This window comes from Amaranthus tricolor, chromosome 10 (assembly GCF_026212465.1).
Source record: "Amaranthus tricolor cultivar Red isolate AtriRed21 chromosome 10, ASM2621246v1, whole genome shotgun sequence".
NCBI lineage: Eukaryota > Viridiplantae > Streptophyta > Magnoliopsida > Caryophyllales > Amaranthaceae > Amaranthus > Amaranthus tricolor.
This window is the reverse complement of record NC_080056.1, coordinates 15,517,785-15,535,957: the sequence shown is the minus strand read 5'-3', so window position 1 is coordinate 15,535,957 and position 18,173 is coordinate 15,517,785. Positions and strand designations below refer to the sequence as shown.

Sequence of the window (18,173 nt, the reverse complement as noted above, 5' to 3'; positions counted from 1 at the left end):
CTAAAAATACGGTTCTTGCAAGAACAAAACGGGATCGGGGGCTCGAGACCGATTCGAATAACCATTACTTATTATCAAGCTATAGGATTTCACAATAATTCGGATATAAATATTCGTTGCCAATTCCCAAAAATAGAAAATTTTCAATGTCGAATATTTTATTATAAAACAAAACAAGAATTCACTTAATTTTCTTTGAAATCAAAAATCATTACTTAAAATATAAATCAATTCATCATCAACCATCAACATATAAGAACTTGAGTTACTATCAATGGAGTTTCACTTATTTTTACACCAATCTTAAATTCCAATATCCAACTTATATCCTATCCAAATAATATAAACTAATCAAATACCCAATTGATATATACTTATATTCCCGAATTTGATACTTGTAACAACACCCATAATAATCAATTAAGGACCATAACTCAACAGTACCAATCAATAAAGAAATAATAATAACCGTAAATTGATCCCAAATACCTAATAAAAAACCTTAGACATTTGATTAATAGAATGCTCAATTTGTTTCATAGCTTCTAATCCCACGTTATAAAACCCGTATTAGTACCATTTCAGGACACTTGTTAGTATTTGGGTCATAACTTTCTCATACCAACTCGTATAGAGGTGATTGAAGTGGCTACGTGACCATGACTCAGAACTCTACAATTCTTGTGAAGACACTAAAACCCAAAAACAATCAGAACTAACCTGAAAATGGCAAAATAGAAAGCTTATTATCGATTTTTATGACAGCCTATTAGTATTTTGGACATAACTCCCTCATACAAACTTATTTTGGGCAATTCAAGTGCCCATGCGACCGCGACTCGGAGCTCTACAAATCTTATTATGACACTAAAACCCAAAAACAATCACAACGGACCTGAAAATAGCCAAAACAGAACGCTCAATTTCTGTCAATATCCAAAATACTAAATTTTATACTAGAAACGAAATAACCCAATCTACCAATACTAATCAACACCAAAAACAACCCAATTACTAATTGAATTCATGTACTCATCTTAAATTTAAGTTCATACTTAAATTTGGATCAAAGATCCAAATTGAATCCACAATTAATAAACTACTTTAAAAACATTCAATTAATACTTAAATAGAATAGTTTGTGGTTTACCTTTGAGCAAATTCTTCTCAACACTTTGTAATTCACCCAAAATCAAAGTCTACTTTACTAATCCAACCAAAAAAAGATCTTCTACCAAAAGAACCTAACAATAATACATATAAATGTCAAATTAATTGTTCTATTAACCTTTAAATCAATATACACATAAAAAGAGGAAGATGAATATGAACTTACTATTACCAAAAGAGGATGGAGATGAGGTTTTACTTGATTTCTTCAATCCCAAAATTCTCTAATTTTCAAAACAATCTCAATTAGCTTCCATTTGCTCAAGAAATCAAATTATTCAAGAAGTGTAGATTGAATTTTTTCAAACCCTAGCTATTAGGGATTTCTAATATGATGAGATTCTATGGTTTTTGTTTTTCTAGAAACTTGAGATGGTAGAAGAAAGAGATGCGTACTCTTTGTAAACTTTATACAGATTCACTTAAGGATATTGCTTAAGATGACTCATGAATATTAAATGACTCATAGGTTTAGGTGGCTAAATTAAGAGTGATATGACTTCCTACACATATTTATCAAGTATGAGGTGTATTAAACACTCATATTTTTTCGTCGTATAATTTATTTTGTCCCCAAAAATAATAAATCAAATATCTAAAATCGTAGTAAAATTTTACTTTTAAAATGACAAACTCGTTTAACTATTAAAATAGTAATTTTTAACAAAGACTTTTTTATAACTGTTTCAGTCTTTCCCAATTAAGAAATTTCGCCTCCGAAATTTACATACCTTTAAAACAAAATTTGGCTACAAGCAGAGCAACTCCAATCATACTTCGTTCCTGAAGAAGCAGAATGAGAGAATCAATTATAATTATTCTATACTAATTCTAATATCCTGAAAATCTACACTTTCCTACAAATAGTACTCTATTATAGAAGATAATTATGACAACATTTTCTTCCATTAACAACATAGTTAGAATTTTTGGATCTTCCAATGGATTAATCGCCTTATCTTGTGAGTATCCTGATGATTCTTTATTTGTCGACATTGTTCTGTTCAACACCTCTATTAATTCATATTTTTCTGTGCCCCATTATGATCTACCTAAAAGTCTAATTACTATGAGTTCTGGGTTTAGTTTTGGGTACGATAATTTGAATGATGATTACAAAATTGTGAAAATGACTGATTATCTTCCGCATAATAGTGTATGGTTAAGGGAAGTTAATGTTTATAATTTGAGAGATAATTGCTGGAAGACAGTCCATATTGAATCTATGAATCATATGCGTTTGCAATCATTTTACGGATATGCTCTCATCGACAATATAATTTACTACATATTCAATGCGCATCTGGAAAATAATCCCCTGTTACGAGGGTTTGATCTTGCATCCTATAAATGGAGCGATATTGCCTTACCAGATTTTGAGGGTCATGAAATGAAATGTACTGATATTGCTGGTTTAGGGGTATTGGATGATTGTTTATGCGTAGTGAGTTCAGTTTTGCCAGAAAAAGAGGGTGCTTATGTATGGGTGATGAAAGAATATGGTGTGTGGAGTAAATTGTTTGATGTGAATGACGCCATTAATGTTGGAGCTTTGATTGGAGCTCCGATTTCGTGTTCAAATCGAGGAGATGAACTGATTTTGAAGAGACGAGATGAAGATGGTCTTCATTGTTATAATATTAGGAGCAAAGTGATTAAACCTGTTACTGTGATTTGTAACAGGTGTTATATTCGTGATGTTTTTCTTTGTGTGGAAAGTCTTATTTCTGCTGACAACGTGATTGAAGTTGGAAAAGAAGATGCAGATAATTGTGATTTGTAATGCAGATTAATCATATGAATCTTGTAAATGACTGAATTAGATTCTTGATAAAAGACTTTCTATGTTAATGGTTCTTAATTTGAGTGTTTCTATTACATAGAATTCAAGTTGAGTAAATCTTTTTAGAATTGACTCCATTAATATAAAATACTTGACTCAAGTCGAATATTTATGTACACACAAAAGTCGAAATTAATCTAATTAGAGATATTTTAGGAATTTTTAAAATCCTCACTAACATCTAATTAAATATACAACTCATTGTTGTTAGAGAGGTAAATGAATTGACTATGATTATGTGATTACATTTAAGAGGTCGTTTGATATATGAAAATTATGTCTTGGTGACCGGAAACAAGAAACCCATTCGTTACTCACTATTTGGTATGGTATTTCATCAACTCAATCCGTTGTTTTGGGATAATTGATACCATTACATTGTTTTAGCTCCTCATCAGGCGATAACAAAGAATTGCAAAAACAAGAATGAAATTAATATATGAGACTTTCTCCGTAGTCCTTTACTCCCCTTCAGAGGTATACTAATGTGTATTGGAAGCCCTCCTTAGTCCCTTACTAATCTAATAAAACTGTCTGGTGTAGAAGACCTTTTTAAAAGGGCTTTTGTTCTTTATTTTCAAATTAAACAAAAAAATAGTAAAAAATTAATCAAATAAAAACATAAAAAACAAAAGAAAATTCCACTTAAATTCAATTTCTTAAAAGGAAAAATCATTTTAATTTATTTATGTTTTAAAATATATTTATAATATATAATGTATCTCGTATCCAATCGTCTCGAGTCAATTTTGTGCTCTACATTTTCTTTCGCGTTACAAGCCCAAATCAATTGTATTTCATGTAACATTTAACTAGGGAAGAGTCTCAATGTTTGGTTATGTCTAGTTGGTGTTTCAATCAGATGGGAGGGGAGTAGAGGTGTTCAACAGGGCGGGTCGGCCCAATGGGTCATGGGTTGGGTCACATTTTACGGGTCACTAGTGGGTCGGGTCATTAAATGGCCTTTGTCTAAAGGGTCGGACCGGGCCGGATCGGATAATTATAGGAATTGGTTGTAAAAAATATTTTTCCACTTTTTTTTTATATATATATTTTTATATGACATAGTTGAATTATCCCAATGGACCATAAAGTATAATAAAAAAAACAATTTTATGAAGGTTTAAAAAACGAGTCAAAGTGGGTCGTATTTAAACAGACTTTGACCTGCCTCGACCCGCTTAATATTTGACATAACCCCTCCAACCCGGCCTGTTAAACACCTCTGAACGGAATAAGGGGCTAGGGAGGGATTCCAATCAACATTAGTACCCCTTACTAACAGTGGCGGATCCAGAAAAAAAAAAAGAAGTGATATCAATAATAAAAAAATTACAATCACCATTGAATAAATTAAGGTAAATGCCCACGTCGTGTTTTCATATTTTGGAAGCGACGCATAATGTCATCATTTGACAAACTGTGGTGGACGTCGGTCGCTAGTCAGATGGTGCCGACCAGTTGACCGTTATAGTCTCACAGAGCCGAGTAGACAGAGGGTTTGGCCGTTTGGGTCTTGCTTGGACATTGGGCTTTTACTTTCTTTGGGAATTGGAGGTAATTAATAGGGGGTAATTAATAGGGTAATAAAAACAGAAAAAATTATATATTCATGAATGCTATTAATAAGTTTTAAACCTGGGTCTATGCTGTGGGAGATGAGAGTACTAACCACTGATCTAGCATATATTTCTTTATACTATTTGATTTTATTTTGGATTTAAATGATGTCAATCGACCTTGTTGACCTTATTCTAAATCCGCCCCTGCTTACTAAATAAACTATTACTAATCAATTCTTGTTATCACCTGATAAGGGACTAAGAGACTAAGGAGGGCTTCCAATACACATTAGTACACCTCTGAAGGGGAGTAAAGGACTACAGAGAAAGTCTCATATATTAATTTCATTCTTGTTTTTGCAATATTTTGTTATCGCGTGATGAGGAGCTAAAACAAAGTAATGGTATTAATTATCCCAAAATAACGGATTGAGTCGATGAAATACCATACCAAATAGTGAGTAACGGAATGAGTTTCTTGTTTCCGTTACCAAGCATTAATTTTCATATATCAAACGACCCCTTAGATGCAATCACATAATCATAGTCGATTCATTCACCTCTTTAACAACAAAGAGTTCTATATTTAGATGTTGGTGAGGATTTTAAAAATTCCTAAAATATCTCTAATTAGATTAATTTTGACTTTTGTGTGTACATAAATATTTGACTTGAATCAAGTATTTTATATTAATGGAGTCAATTCTAAAAAGATTTACTAACTTGAATTCTATGTAATAGAAACACTCAAATTAAGAACCATTAACATAGAAAGTCTTTTATCAAGAATCTAATTCAGTCATTTACAAGATTCATATGATTAATCTGCATTACAAATCACAATTATCTGCATCTTCATTTCCAACTTCAATCACGTTGTCAGCAGAAATAAGACTTTCCACGCAAAGAAAAACATCACGAATATAACACCTGTTACAAATCACAGTAACAGGTTTAATCACTTTGCTCCTAATATTATAACAATGAAGACCATCTTCATCTCGTCTCTTCAAAATCAGTTCATCTCCTCCATTTGAACACGAAATCGGAGCTCCAATCAAAGCTCCAACATTAATGGCGTCATTCACATCAAACAATTTACTCCAAACACCATATTCTTTCATCACCCATACATAAGCACCCTCTTTTTCTGGCAAAACTGAACTCACTACGCATAAACAATCATCCAATACCCCTAAACCAGCAATATCAGTACATTTCATTTCATGACCCTCAAAATCTGGTAAGGCAATGTCGCTCCATTTATAGGATGCAAGATCAAACCCTCGTAACAGGGGATTATTTTCCAGATGCGCATTGAATATGTAGTAAATTATATTGTCGATGAGAGCATATCCGTAAAATGATTGCAAACGCATATGATTCATAGATTCAATATGGACTGTCTTCCAGCAATTATCTCTCAAATTATAAACCTTAACTTCCCTTAACCATACACTATTATGCGGAAGATAATCAGTCATTTTCACAATTTTGTAATCATCATTCAAATTATCGTACCCAAAACTAAACCCAGAACTCATAGTAATTAGACTTTTAGGTGGATCATAATGGGGCACAGTAAAATATGAATTAATAGAGGGGTTGAACAGAACAATGTCGACAAATAAAGAATCATCAGGATACTCACAAGATAAGGCGATTAATCCATTGGAAGATCCAAAAATTCTAACTATGTTGTTAATGGAAGAAAAAGGTGGAATTTGTTTCAGATTTAAAAATTTTGCTTCGAATTGATTGTCTGATTTGAAATGCAAGGATCGGAGACCGTGGGTCAAAGAATTGATCACAAGAAAACGATTCTTGGAGGATAGAGATTGAGTGAGGTGAAGCCTAACAAAATCAGTACTACAAATGAGAGAATTCCATGTTTTTGAAACGCATTTGAAGCGGCAGACTGATTTTGGAGGCAGGAAGGTAAGAACGGAGGTTATTAATTCCATTGGAAGAAAATCCATGGTCGTTGATTTTGTCGATTTCAGTGGTGCTTGATTTTGTGGGTTTTAACAAAGAGCACAAAGTGTGTATATATATATAGACCTCCCTCTCTTCCCGTTAAATGTTCAGGATAGTTTGTGAGAAAACAAGAGAGAAATCAAGGAAAGAGATCGATTCTTGTAAATTGTAATTTTTTTTCTGAAAACAGATAAGAATAATGTACAAATAATCAGTGGCGGATTTAGGGTTCGAATATCCACAAGACTCCAACTAATAGACGAATATTCGGCAAATTTTTATTAGTAAAATTAACAAATATTTTACCCTAACTTGCTAAAATTTTAAATATGACATACCATAAAAGTAAATGAAACAAAATAAATCATCCGACTTAATTAATAAAATGAGATAAAATAAATAAATAAATAAGTCAAAATTAATACAACGATGAAATATTTATCATCAAAAGACTTTAATATTAATTTTACAATTTTTACTCCATTTTAAATTTTTTTTAAAAATAGCACCTAGAGACACGTAACCCCAAGAGCTCTAAGATAGTTCTGCCACTGGTAATAACATTCAAGAAACACTACCTATATATAAATAGCTTATGATTCAGTTATATTGTAAGAACGTCCTTATCAAGGGTCTCATTTATTTCGAAGCCCTAATATAAAAGATAAAAAGAGTCCCTACAAACTTAAAGCATAATAATAATGATATAATACCAATTACCACTTATGTTTTGTATTGTTTATATTTTAATTATTTTATAAAAGAGCTTTATTAACTCATGTTACATATTAAAATGTAAATTGTACCTAAATTATATTCAAGTAACTTTAAACCTTATATATGAAGATATTGTTTTTTCTGTCCTTAAAAAAATTTAAGGCTCTAGGTAATAGTTCGCTTTGCCCTTGCTAATCGACGATCATGCTATTAGGTTTTGATTTCGTTTTGATACATTTGTGAACGCATATATTTAATTTTAGATATTCTCTCTGTTTTATTTCAAATGTCTCATTTGCTTTTTGCATGTATGCCGATGAACTTATTCAATACTTAATAGTGATAATTGTGTATAATTAAAATTAGGAAAAATTACCCTGAATAATACGAACTTTCACTGATTTTCCTACAATAATACGAACTTTCAATTAACCATGAATAATACGAACTTTGATACATATTTCCCGCTGGCATACCATTTTACCTGTTACCGGTAAACTTACTCATTCCTTTAAAAATTTTTTTTTGGCTAATAAAACTAAGTAAGAAAAATTATCCTGAATAATACGAATTTTCACTGATTTTCCTACAATAATACGAACTTTCAATTAACTATAAATAAAATACGAACTTTGATACATATTTCCCGCTAGCATAATGAAGAAATGGGGAATTTACCGTTTCTCCAGGTAAAGAACCGGTTAGGTATGCTAGTGGGAAATATGTATCAAAGTTCGTATTATTCATGGTTAATTGAAAGTTCGTATTATTGTAGGAAAATCAGTGAAAGTTCGTATTATTCAGGGTAATTTTTCCTTAAAATTATAAAAACTAGATATTAATAAACATTATGTTGAGACGAATCAAACAAAATGTCATTTGACTATGTTTTAATACATGAATTAAGAATTAAGTATAAATTAATAGTGATTGATGAAAAGTAATCTAAAAGCAAATAGGACATTGAAAAAGAAAAGGAGGTAGTAAGTTATAAATTGTGTTTAATTAAAATTATAAAAAAAATGTGATACTAATAAAATTTACATTGAGACGAATAAAATGGAGCATAATTTCAGAGTCATTGATAAATACTTCCTTCATTCCATAATGAAATTCCCATATGTTTACGGAAATTAAAAGAAATAAAATATTTTAGACAGTGGACATATAATTTAATTAAAAGAAAAGTAGGGACTATAAACATTAAAACATATTTAAAATAAGTTAGTGGGAAAAAAATATGAGAATCGCAATTAATAAATTTTATTTTTTTTTAAAGTTAGTGGGAAACGTATAGCCATAAGGACTACAAAGTGTTAAAATAAAGTTATTAGATTATATATGGGGACCATAAGTATTATAAAAATATTAAAAATGAAGATGAATAAGGTTATTTTTGTCTAAAATTTGTAATAAAAATAGAAAAATTCTTTATAAAGGTAACAAATAAAACACCATAAAATAACAAATGTGAAATTTTTAAAGTAACGGAGGAAGGAGTAGTAGAAATGAGAGTATAAGTTTATGACAATTAATTTATAACCAAATATGCAACCTGATGAGTACTCCATTTATCAAAACTTCATGATAAGAACACTTAACGAGTGATTAAATGACACCATAATTATTGTTTGAAGGAATATTATGGAACATAGCATTGAGTATTAAAAAGAAAAATACACAATGATCATCCCACGACTTATACTAGCTGGGTAGGAAAATGAGCAACAAAATTAACTCTGATATTATATTATTTTTTTATTTTAGAAAATATTGTGTTAGAATATTATCCCTTTAATTTAAGAATTTAAGATAATGTGTTATTTAATTAGTATTTAAAATTTAAATTAATCTTTATTTCCGCATTATGATTTTCTACCGGAGTAATCATCAAAGTTATTGTTAGTTTGGTTGAATTGAATTGGTTGTAGTTGTCATTGTGAACTACTATCTGAGAATCTCGTACTTGTATCAGCAGCAGCAACATTATTATTATTATATTATTACTATTATTATTATTATTATTATTATTATTATTATTATTTTCTTTTCTTTACTTGATTTTTCTGGGTTTGTAAAACAGAAAATTCCCATTTTCTAAAGACGGGAGCAAATACTGGAAAGCTTTTATAGTACTGTAGTTTTGATGTAATAATCCTTAAGCCTGAAGGACGTATGTTTAATTTATAGATAATAGCTAATTAAAAGATATATTATCATCTACCTATATTTACTCCTTTTTATTTTTCATATTCAAATTTCACAATTTTCTTTTTTAAAAAATCTCAATTATTTAGTAAATATTAAATAAACTAGTAAACTACTCAATTAGTATTACAAGTATATATAATTAAGTTTTCAGATATGGATTTCCTATTTTCAACTTTACTCTATAATATTGTTCAATTATTAAAATATACTCTAACTTATTTATAAAACAAATATTTAAAAAAATGTTTTTTTAATGTCAAAGAATTTTGAATAATGTACTCCATCAAGTTATTCAAAGATTGTCATATGACTATAATACGAGTATATATTTGAAGATATGTTGCACATACATTAAAATTTTGATGAAAAATTTTTGTAAAATTATTTATTGTTTGTGCGATTTAACTAATTAGATATATTAGTATTAGTTTAAGCATTTTTTTGTCTCCTTTTGTTTTCATCAATTTTTGAAAATAAACATTAAATATTGTTTTGGTAATGAAACGTGAAAGTGCAAAAAATACTTAAAATACTTGGATATAAGGTGTACTCGGGAACAACTATCAGTATGCTGAAATTGCTTATGATCCTTCCGCTGACGACACCTTAAATCTTGCAATACAACATTAGCCTTGCCCAGGGTGGTTTTCTTGGAAAATCCCTATGACGCTCAAGTAAGATCGGAAAACAGAAATCAATGAATGTATGATAATTAATGAATGCAAGATTAACGAATTGAAGGATGAGTTCAAATCAATTGAAGGAATATTTGGTTAAGTATACTTTCTAAGTAGGAGGACGGTGTATTTTTATAGAATAACTGTAGGAATATAAAAGCTTAGAGGTAAATGAATGATACAACATGTATTTAGAAAGTTAGTAGACTAAAGTGGATGGTGTCGAAGATTGCGGTGTAACCCATTTATGATATGAACAAGATAACAAACGAGGAAGAAAAAGAAAACAATATTATTGAGATTAAGGAGATTACAAAATATACAAGAGAAAAATGGATATATGTATATCATGAACAACCACTAAGAAAAAGAGAGAAAACTAAAACTCTATATACAAGACTATGAACATGTATTTATATTAGTTGTATGAAAGCTAGTGGGAGTATATCTAATATTATTAACACCCCCCTTCAAACTAGGGATGGATGACATTCCTAGTTTGCTCAGCAACTGATAATGCTGGTGAGAAGGCAAGATTTTAGTTAGAACATCAGCCAATTGATTCTTAGTTGGTAGGTAGGTAAGCTGAAGAAGCCCCTCTAGGACCTTGTCTCTAGTGAAGTGACAATCTATGTCAATGTGCTTAGTACGTTCATGGAACACAGGGTTCTTGGCAATATGTATAGCACTTATATTGTTACAGTGGAGTAGAACAGGTTTCACAGAGGTTAATTGAAGTTCTTCTAATAGCCTGACTAACCAAGTAACTTCACTTGCTGCAGATGCCATGGCTCTGTATTCAGCTTCACTTGATGACCTTGAAACTGTGCTTTGCTTCTTTGATTTCCAGCTTATTGGGGAGGAACCTAATAATAATATGTATCCTGTGATGGACCTTCTGCTATTCGGACATGAAGCCCAGTCTGAGTCAGAATAAGCTTGAAGTTTTAATTGATCAGAACCTTTGATGATGATACCTTGGCTTGCTGTAGTATGTACATAATTCAGGGTGTGTTGTAAAGCATAAGCATGTGGGATGCGAGGATTCTGCATGAACTGACTAAGGTATTGAACTGTAAAGGCTAGATCAGGTCTTGTGTTGGTTAAAAAATTCAACTTACCAACCATTGTTCTGTAATAACTGGGATCATCATATAGTTGTCCCTGGTCAGTGGTTAAGTGCAGGTTATGTGGCAGAGGAGTAACAACAGGTTTGAAAGTTTGATGTTTTGATTCTTTAAGGAGATCTTTGGTGAACTTTGCTTGGGAAAGGAAAATGCCTGCATCAATGTAAGTAACTTCCAAACCCAGAAAGTAATTCAAAATGCCTAAGTCTTTAATACTGAATTTATCATTAAGGTAGGTCTTGATTTGAGAGATAGAATGAACATCATTACCAGTTAGAATAATATCATCAACATAGACAGCTAGAATGGTAATATTATTGCCGTCCTTCTTTATGAAGAGGCTATAATCATTTTTTGATTGAACAAAGTTTTGAGTTTTTAAAGAGAGCAGTAATTTGTGAAACCGTTGTCTTGATGCTTGCTTGAGACCATATAAAGACTTTTTAAGTAAACATACCTTATTTTGTGGATTTGGTAAACCATCTGGAACCTTCATATATATATTTCCTTATGTAGATCACCATGAAGAAAGGCATTGTTTACATCAAGTTGAAATATTTGCCATTTATGGTGTACAGCAAGGGTTAGAATGCTTCTGATTGTGGCCATTTTAACAACAGGGGAGAAGGTTTCATCATAATCAATACCATACTTTTGATTGTAACCTTTGGCTACTAACCTGGCTTTGTATCTTTCAATGGAGCCATCAGCATGAAGTTTTATTTTGTATACCCATTTACTCCCAATGGGTTTTTTATTTGTTGGAAGATCAACTAATAGCCAAGTGTTATTTGCAGATAAGGCCTGTAATTCTTGCTGCATAGCATGAACCCATTTAGGGTCTTGAGAAGCTATCTTGTATGAAGTAGGTTCAGTAATAGGAGGAAGTTGAGCCATAAGACATTGTTGTGAGTTGGTGAAAGCATGACATGACATCATAGAGCACCAGTTGTTAGCAATACAAGAAACGTTATTACAAATGTAATCTGATAGATAAGTGGGGATGTTAGTCTGTCTGTTAGAACGTCTAATAGGAACTTGAGGTGTAATACGATCATGTTGAATAATGTTGGTTGAAAGGTCAACTGTTTTAGAAGGGGATATGTCAGAATGAGTCTGAGGAATATTGTTATCAGCAGCAGTAGTTTGTTCTAGGAAGTTGAGTGTGTGAAAAATGTCATCTACTATAATGTCAGTGGGTGTGGATATAGGTAGAAAAAAGGGATAATGTTGTGTATCATGTGTTTTGGCTGAGTGCTGGTGATAGGTGTAATGCTTTTCATAGAAATAGACATCCCTTGATATGATGATTTTGTGTGTGGTGAGGTCATATAGTTTGTAAGCCTTTTGATTGTGAGGATAACCAAGAAATATACATGGATTTGCCCTTGAATCAAATTTTGTTTTATGTGGAGAAGTATTGGAAGCATAGCAAAGACAACCAAAGCATTTTAAATGATCCAAATTGGGAGGAATACCAAACAATTTTTGGTAGGGAAAAATATTATCTAAGCTTTGTAATGGCATTCTGTTAATCAAGTAAGCAGCAGTTAATACACATTCTCCCCAAAATCTGATGGGAATATTAGATTGAAAATATAGAGCTCTTGCAGTTTCAAGAAGGTGTTTGTGTTTTCTTTCCACAACACCATTTTGTTGGGGAGTATGAGGGCAAGATTTGTAGTTAATGATGCCTTTAATGTGATAAAACTCTTTGATTTTGCCTTCACAGAGCTCAGGTGCATTATCTGTCCTTACACTTTGAATGTTGCTGTGAAATTGATTTAAAACATAAGAATGAAAATACTCAAAAATAGTAGGAACTTAGGATCTGTTTTTCAATAGAAAAATCCAAGTAGTCCTGGTGAAATCATCAACAATAGTGAGGAAATAAGTACATTTGTTGTATGTGGAGTGTTTATAAGGTCCCCATACATCCATGTGTAGTAAATGAAAAGCCTTATTAGTTTTAATGAAGCTAGTAGGGAAGGGGAATCTAGTTTGTCTTGCTGATGGACAAATTTTACATAGACAATGATTTATGCAATTAGAAACATTTAAAGACGGAAAAATATGTTTGATAACAGGAAAAGGAGCATGGCCAAGTCTGAGATGCCATAACTTGGTGTGTTCAATATCTGAAGCAGCACAACATATAGAAGTAGAGGAGTCTGTGGGAGATTGTTGATTTGATTCAGGAATTTTGTCAACAAGATGATAGAGACCTTGAACAAGTTTACCAAGCAAGATTGGCCTGCTCAGAGAAGGGCCCTGAACAGAACAACAATTGTTGAAAAAAATGAGGGAGCAATGCATATCAGTACAAAGTTTGGTAACAGAAATTAAATTGAAATGAAAAGCGGGAACATGGAGAACATTATAAAGAATGAGATCAGGTCCTAAAACAACAGTCCCTTTGTGAGCTATTTTTATAAGATTGCCATTTGGGATGGTGATGTGATTATCAGTGCTAGCAGGAACAATAGTGTAAGATGTAAATAAAGAAAGATCACAACACATGTGGTTTGTAGCACCACTATCAATTATCCAAGTAGTTTGAGTCATAGAAAGAAAACACGATTTACCAGGTAAGAGGCAGTTGTTGTCTTCATTAATAACCTCAGTTGTTGAAGTGTTGTGAGCATCATGGTGAGCAAGAAGATAAAGAAGTTGGTTGTATTGATCAACTGTTAAGGTTGGAGATGCAGTGCTATTGGTGGTAGAATTGTCATTTTGGACCATTGCAGCAATCTTCTTGTGGTTCCAATTATCTCTTGTAGAAGAAGTTGGGAAGCCATGCAATTTGTAACAAGTTTCTTTTGTATGACCTTGTTTCTTACAGTAATTACAGAATAGGTTCGATTTTCTGGTGTTGATGTTGTGAGTGCCAAGAGGAGGAGGTTTATAGGGGATATGAGGAGATGGCGATGTATTATAAGTATGACTATTATAGAATTTTGGTTTATGAACAGCAGCAAGACCAATATCTTCATCAATAGTAGGATTTGTGTGGGCGGCTAAATCAGAATGTTTCTCTTCTTGCATGATTAATCGATAGGCATAAGAAATGCTGGGTAGAGGTTGTTGCATGAGTATATTACCTCGAATGGTTTTATAGGTAGGATTAAGTTTCATTAAAAATAGGATTAGTCTTTGTTATTCTCGCATTTGTATGAGTTTGCTGTTGATTCCACAAGTACAATTGGTACAAGAACAGGTAGGTAGAGGATGTGAAGCATCAAATTCATCCCATAACATCTTAATCTTGGTGAAGTAGGTAGAGAGACAATCGGAACCTTGGTCAATAGCAAAAAGTTGTTGAGTGAGAGAGTAGATTTGTGTTCCAGAAGTTATTCCAAATCGTTCTTCAAGATTCTGCCAAATAGCTTGTGCAGTTGGAAAAGACAAAACGCTTCTAGCAATATGAGGATCTAGAACTTTCATAAACCAAGAAATTATTGTACTATTGATTCTTTCCCAGGATTTGAAATTAGGGTCAGTAGAATTGGGTTTTGGGATCTGACCATTAACGAACACGAGTTTATTCTTGGAAGAAAGAGTAATTGTAACAGATCGTTTCCAATCGTTGAATCCAGTACCATTAAAGGGAATCAGAACCAATAAAAGCTGAGAATCACTCGGATGAAGATAATACGGTGAAACTGGATCTTGAATAGGATCAAGGGTTTTATTACTAGAAAGATTTGGAGTAGCAGACATGACAGATGATGAAAGAAAATGCAAAGAAAGAACAAGAAGAGGATAAAAGAGAGAACAAAACAAACAGAAAAAAAAATGGAACAGAGGATCGGGGAAGACAAAGAAGAAGAAGGAAATAGTAATAAAAAAAATCAGGATATGATGATTACCAACGAAATGGAAAATAATTTCAAGGCGTCTGATACCATGTCGAAGATTGCGGTGTAACCCATTTATGATATGAACAAGATAACAAACGAGGAAGAAAAAGAAAACAATATTATTGAGATTAAGGAGATTACAAAATATACAAGAGAAAAATGGATATATGTATATCATGAACAACCACTAAGAAAAAGAGAGAAAACTAAAACTCTATATACAAGACTATGAACATGTATTTATATTAGTTGTATGAAAGCTAGTGGGAGTATATCTAATATTATTAACAGATGGTTTAAGGTCTGACTAAATGTTTTATGAGCTTAATTATTTCAGCCCATGACAAATATATTGTATGTTGGAACATATATAAAGGAATTTGTCCATGAGGACCACAGACATACTCAATTAACGTACTAGAATTATATCTCTATATGTATACTTATCTTCCCTGCATCAAGATAATATCTGCTTGGTCATGAAATCCAAGTCATTTTAAGGGACATCTTAATTCTTATCATTAACGCCTTTTTCATGGTGATGGTAGTTAGGTTAACATGGTAGTGATGGTGGTAGATATGTGAATTTTAAGTGGTGCTTAGGGTGAGAATGTGATTTAAGAGGTTTTATTTTTATAAAAAAAAAAAAATAAATCACAAAAATAAAAAAGGAAAAGAATTTCCTGAAAATTAATAAAAGTGAATGGATTATTCCAGTTTTAAATGGAATTTGCTATGGTTTAATAAATGGGAAATTCTACATGGTAACATCGAACTTTCATGAAACGCGAGTGGTATCATTTTTGTAAGATTTTTCCATATGATAGCATCCAGTTTATACATTTAAATTTTTCGTAGCCTTAAACACTTAAAAACGTTTGGTTGACTGTTAAAATAGAAGTCAAAGCATCTCACCCATGTAATTTCGAATATGACTACAACTTGAAGCGAACTCCACTGTTGGCTGCTGCGAACTCCATTGTTGCGAACCTATTTACCTCTTTAAAGTTTCCTCCTTCTTGAAGTTTATTGCTGGGAAATTCCCTCCTAATCGAAATTCCCTTTGCTCTCTTCGAAATCTCCCTCCTTCTTGAAGTAAACCGCTTAATCGAAATTCAGAACATGTATGGCTTTTTACCTTTGCTCTCTTCGAACCCATTATTAAAATCATGTAGAATTCGATTAAGCATTTCTTGATTTGATTATTGGAATTAGAGCTTTTTAGCAATTCTTGATTTGATTTGAATCTATTTGTCAATCAACTTGGAGGATGAATTCTGTTTCGATGATGAAACGAGGAAGTGCAAAAGACACTTAAAATACCTGGATATTGATGGAAGTGCGATCAAGTGAAGCGGTTTATAAGAGGAAGTGACTTGAATTCCTGAAACACAACACGTTAGCCTTGTCCGGGGGGTGATTTCCCGGAAAACCCCTCCGACGCTCAAGTTAGAACGTAGATCGGAAATTTATGAATGACTGATTAAAGAATGAATGCAAGAGTGTGATTGAGATTTCTAAGGTTTAAGATAGAGTTTGGGAAGGCTAGGTAAATAATGTAAGCAATAGTACTTTTTTGGAAGCTATTTCAGATGATCTTCCCCTCTTGATGGTAACCCCTATTTATAGTGGTGAAGAAGGGAAGTTATATCAGGGAAAAGGTGGACTATCATGGGAGTAAGGGGCAGTTACCAAGCCTGAAGCAAGAAGAGCCAAGCAAGATTGAAGAGTGGAAGGTGGTGGGTAGTTATTCTCCTTAAAAGGAGGATAGCCACAGAAGAGGGATGGCAGAGAAGTTAGGCATTCTGGAGGTAAAAAACCCGTGGGCCTGCCAAAGAAGAAAAGAAGTCCAGCAGAAAGCCTATTGACTAAAAGTCAAAGTCAAATCCCGAAAGGTCAAAGGGTATTTTAGGGATATGATGCTAATTATTAAATAAATAAATAAATAAATTAATCAAAAACAGTACCATGACATTTAGCCCCACGCATGAAGGGTGATATGAGGGGAGAGTCCCAACGACCTGAAATATCTTCCTTTATGCAGACTAGTATGCGCCCCTCGTAGTTGATTTGGTGAAGGGATACGATCATAAAGAACATTCAAAAGCCCCATGAGGATGAACGCATACCCAATCTGAAGAATTTTCTGATGGATCATGAAAGTTGAGCTCGCAAGCTTCGAATCGACTGTTCATATGCCAAATTCCGAATCGTAACGAAAAAGATATGGCCTTTTCAAATTAGCCGTGCAAAAAATGCAACAAATCCGAGTCAAAAAGGCAAACAAGGCCGCGGCTTAAAATATGCCGTGGAATAGCCCCGGTCCTTGATGTGAGACAGCAGCAGAATCATAGAGAGGGTGCGGATCCGCGTCCTCCCCTTCAGTGCGTTCCGTGACATCACATACAACAAGCTTCATACTTAGAATATTTTTCACATCTTGGCCAACAGGGGGGTCCGACTTATCGACCTCGCGGACGAACTGCACACTTGAAAGATCTTCGAATCTTGACCCCCATGGGGGTCCGACTTATTGACTTAGCGGTCAACACAATGAGTCCTCGGGACATCCCATCGTATTACGAACAAGAGATCGCGGCTTGTATTATGCCGTAGGATGATTGGAGTCACGATCCAGGCTCCTGCTTTGTTGATATCACGGAAATACTCAAATACTTAGAATATTTTTAACAAAATAGCACCCTAGGAGGGTCCGACTTATCTACCGTACGGTTGAGATCATCTGTCTGTCTCGAACTGATGGCGCGTTACACCAGGAATATTTGAGTTAAACCCCAACCAATGACGCGGCATGGTATTCTCACCAAGACATTTCTACCTGTATGAACTATGCCGTGAACTAATAGTTCACGTCTTCATTCGCCAGTTCAGCACGAGAATCCCTTTTCGATACTCAGAAAATTTTGAGAAAGAGAAGGACCACCTGAGGGTCCGACTTATCGACCACACGGATATCCCTGATAATTGTGGAAAGATGTTCAAGACTTCGGCAAAACAGCCCACTTTAT

General features: G+C 33.0%; 3 protein-coding genes across 3 annotated transcripts; 1 reads left to right on the top strand and 2 right to left on the bottom strand.

Moving 5' to 3' along the window:
• The first annotated feature begins 2,059 nt into the window (after positions 1-2,059).
• Positions 2,060-2,953, top strand: LOC130824892 (F-box protein At4g22390-like). The gene has a single exon (XM_057689912.1). It carries the CDS (start codon positions 2,060-2,062, stop codon positions 2,951-2,953), a length of 894 nt encoding a protein of 297 aa, XP_057545895.1.
• A 2,428-nt stretch (positions 2,954-5,381) lies between these two features.
• LOC130825869 (F-box/kelch-repeat protein At3g06240-like) lies at positions 5,382-6,678 on the bottom strand. Its single transcript, XM_057691314.1, has one exon. It carries the CDS (start codon positions 6,552-6,554, stop codon positions 5,406-5,408), a length of 1,149 nt encoding a protein of 382 aa, XP_057547297.1. The 5' UTR covers positions 6,555-6,678; the 3' UTR covers positions 5,382-5,405.
• Positions 6,679-14,440: 7,762 nt separating this feature from the next.
• On the bottom strand, positions 14,441-15,004 carry LOC130824891 (uncharacterized). Its single transcript, XM_057689911.1, has one exon. The coding sequence runs from the start codon at positions 15,002-15,004 to the stop codon at positions 14,441-14,443; it is 564 nt and encodes a 187-aa protein (XP_057545894.1).
• Positions 15,005-18,173: the final 3,169 nt, after the last annotated feature.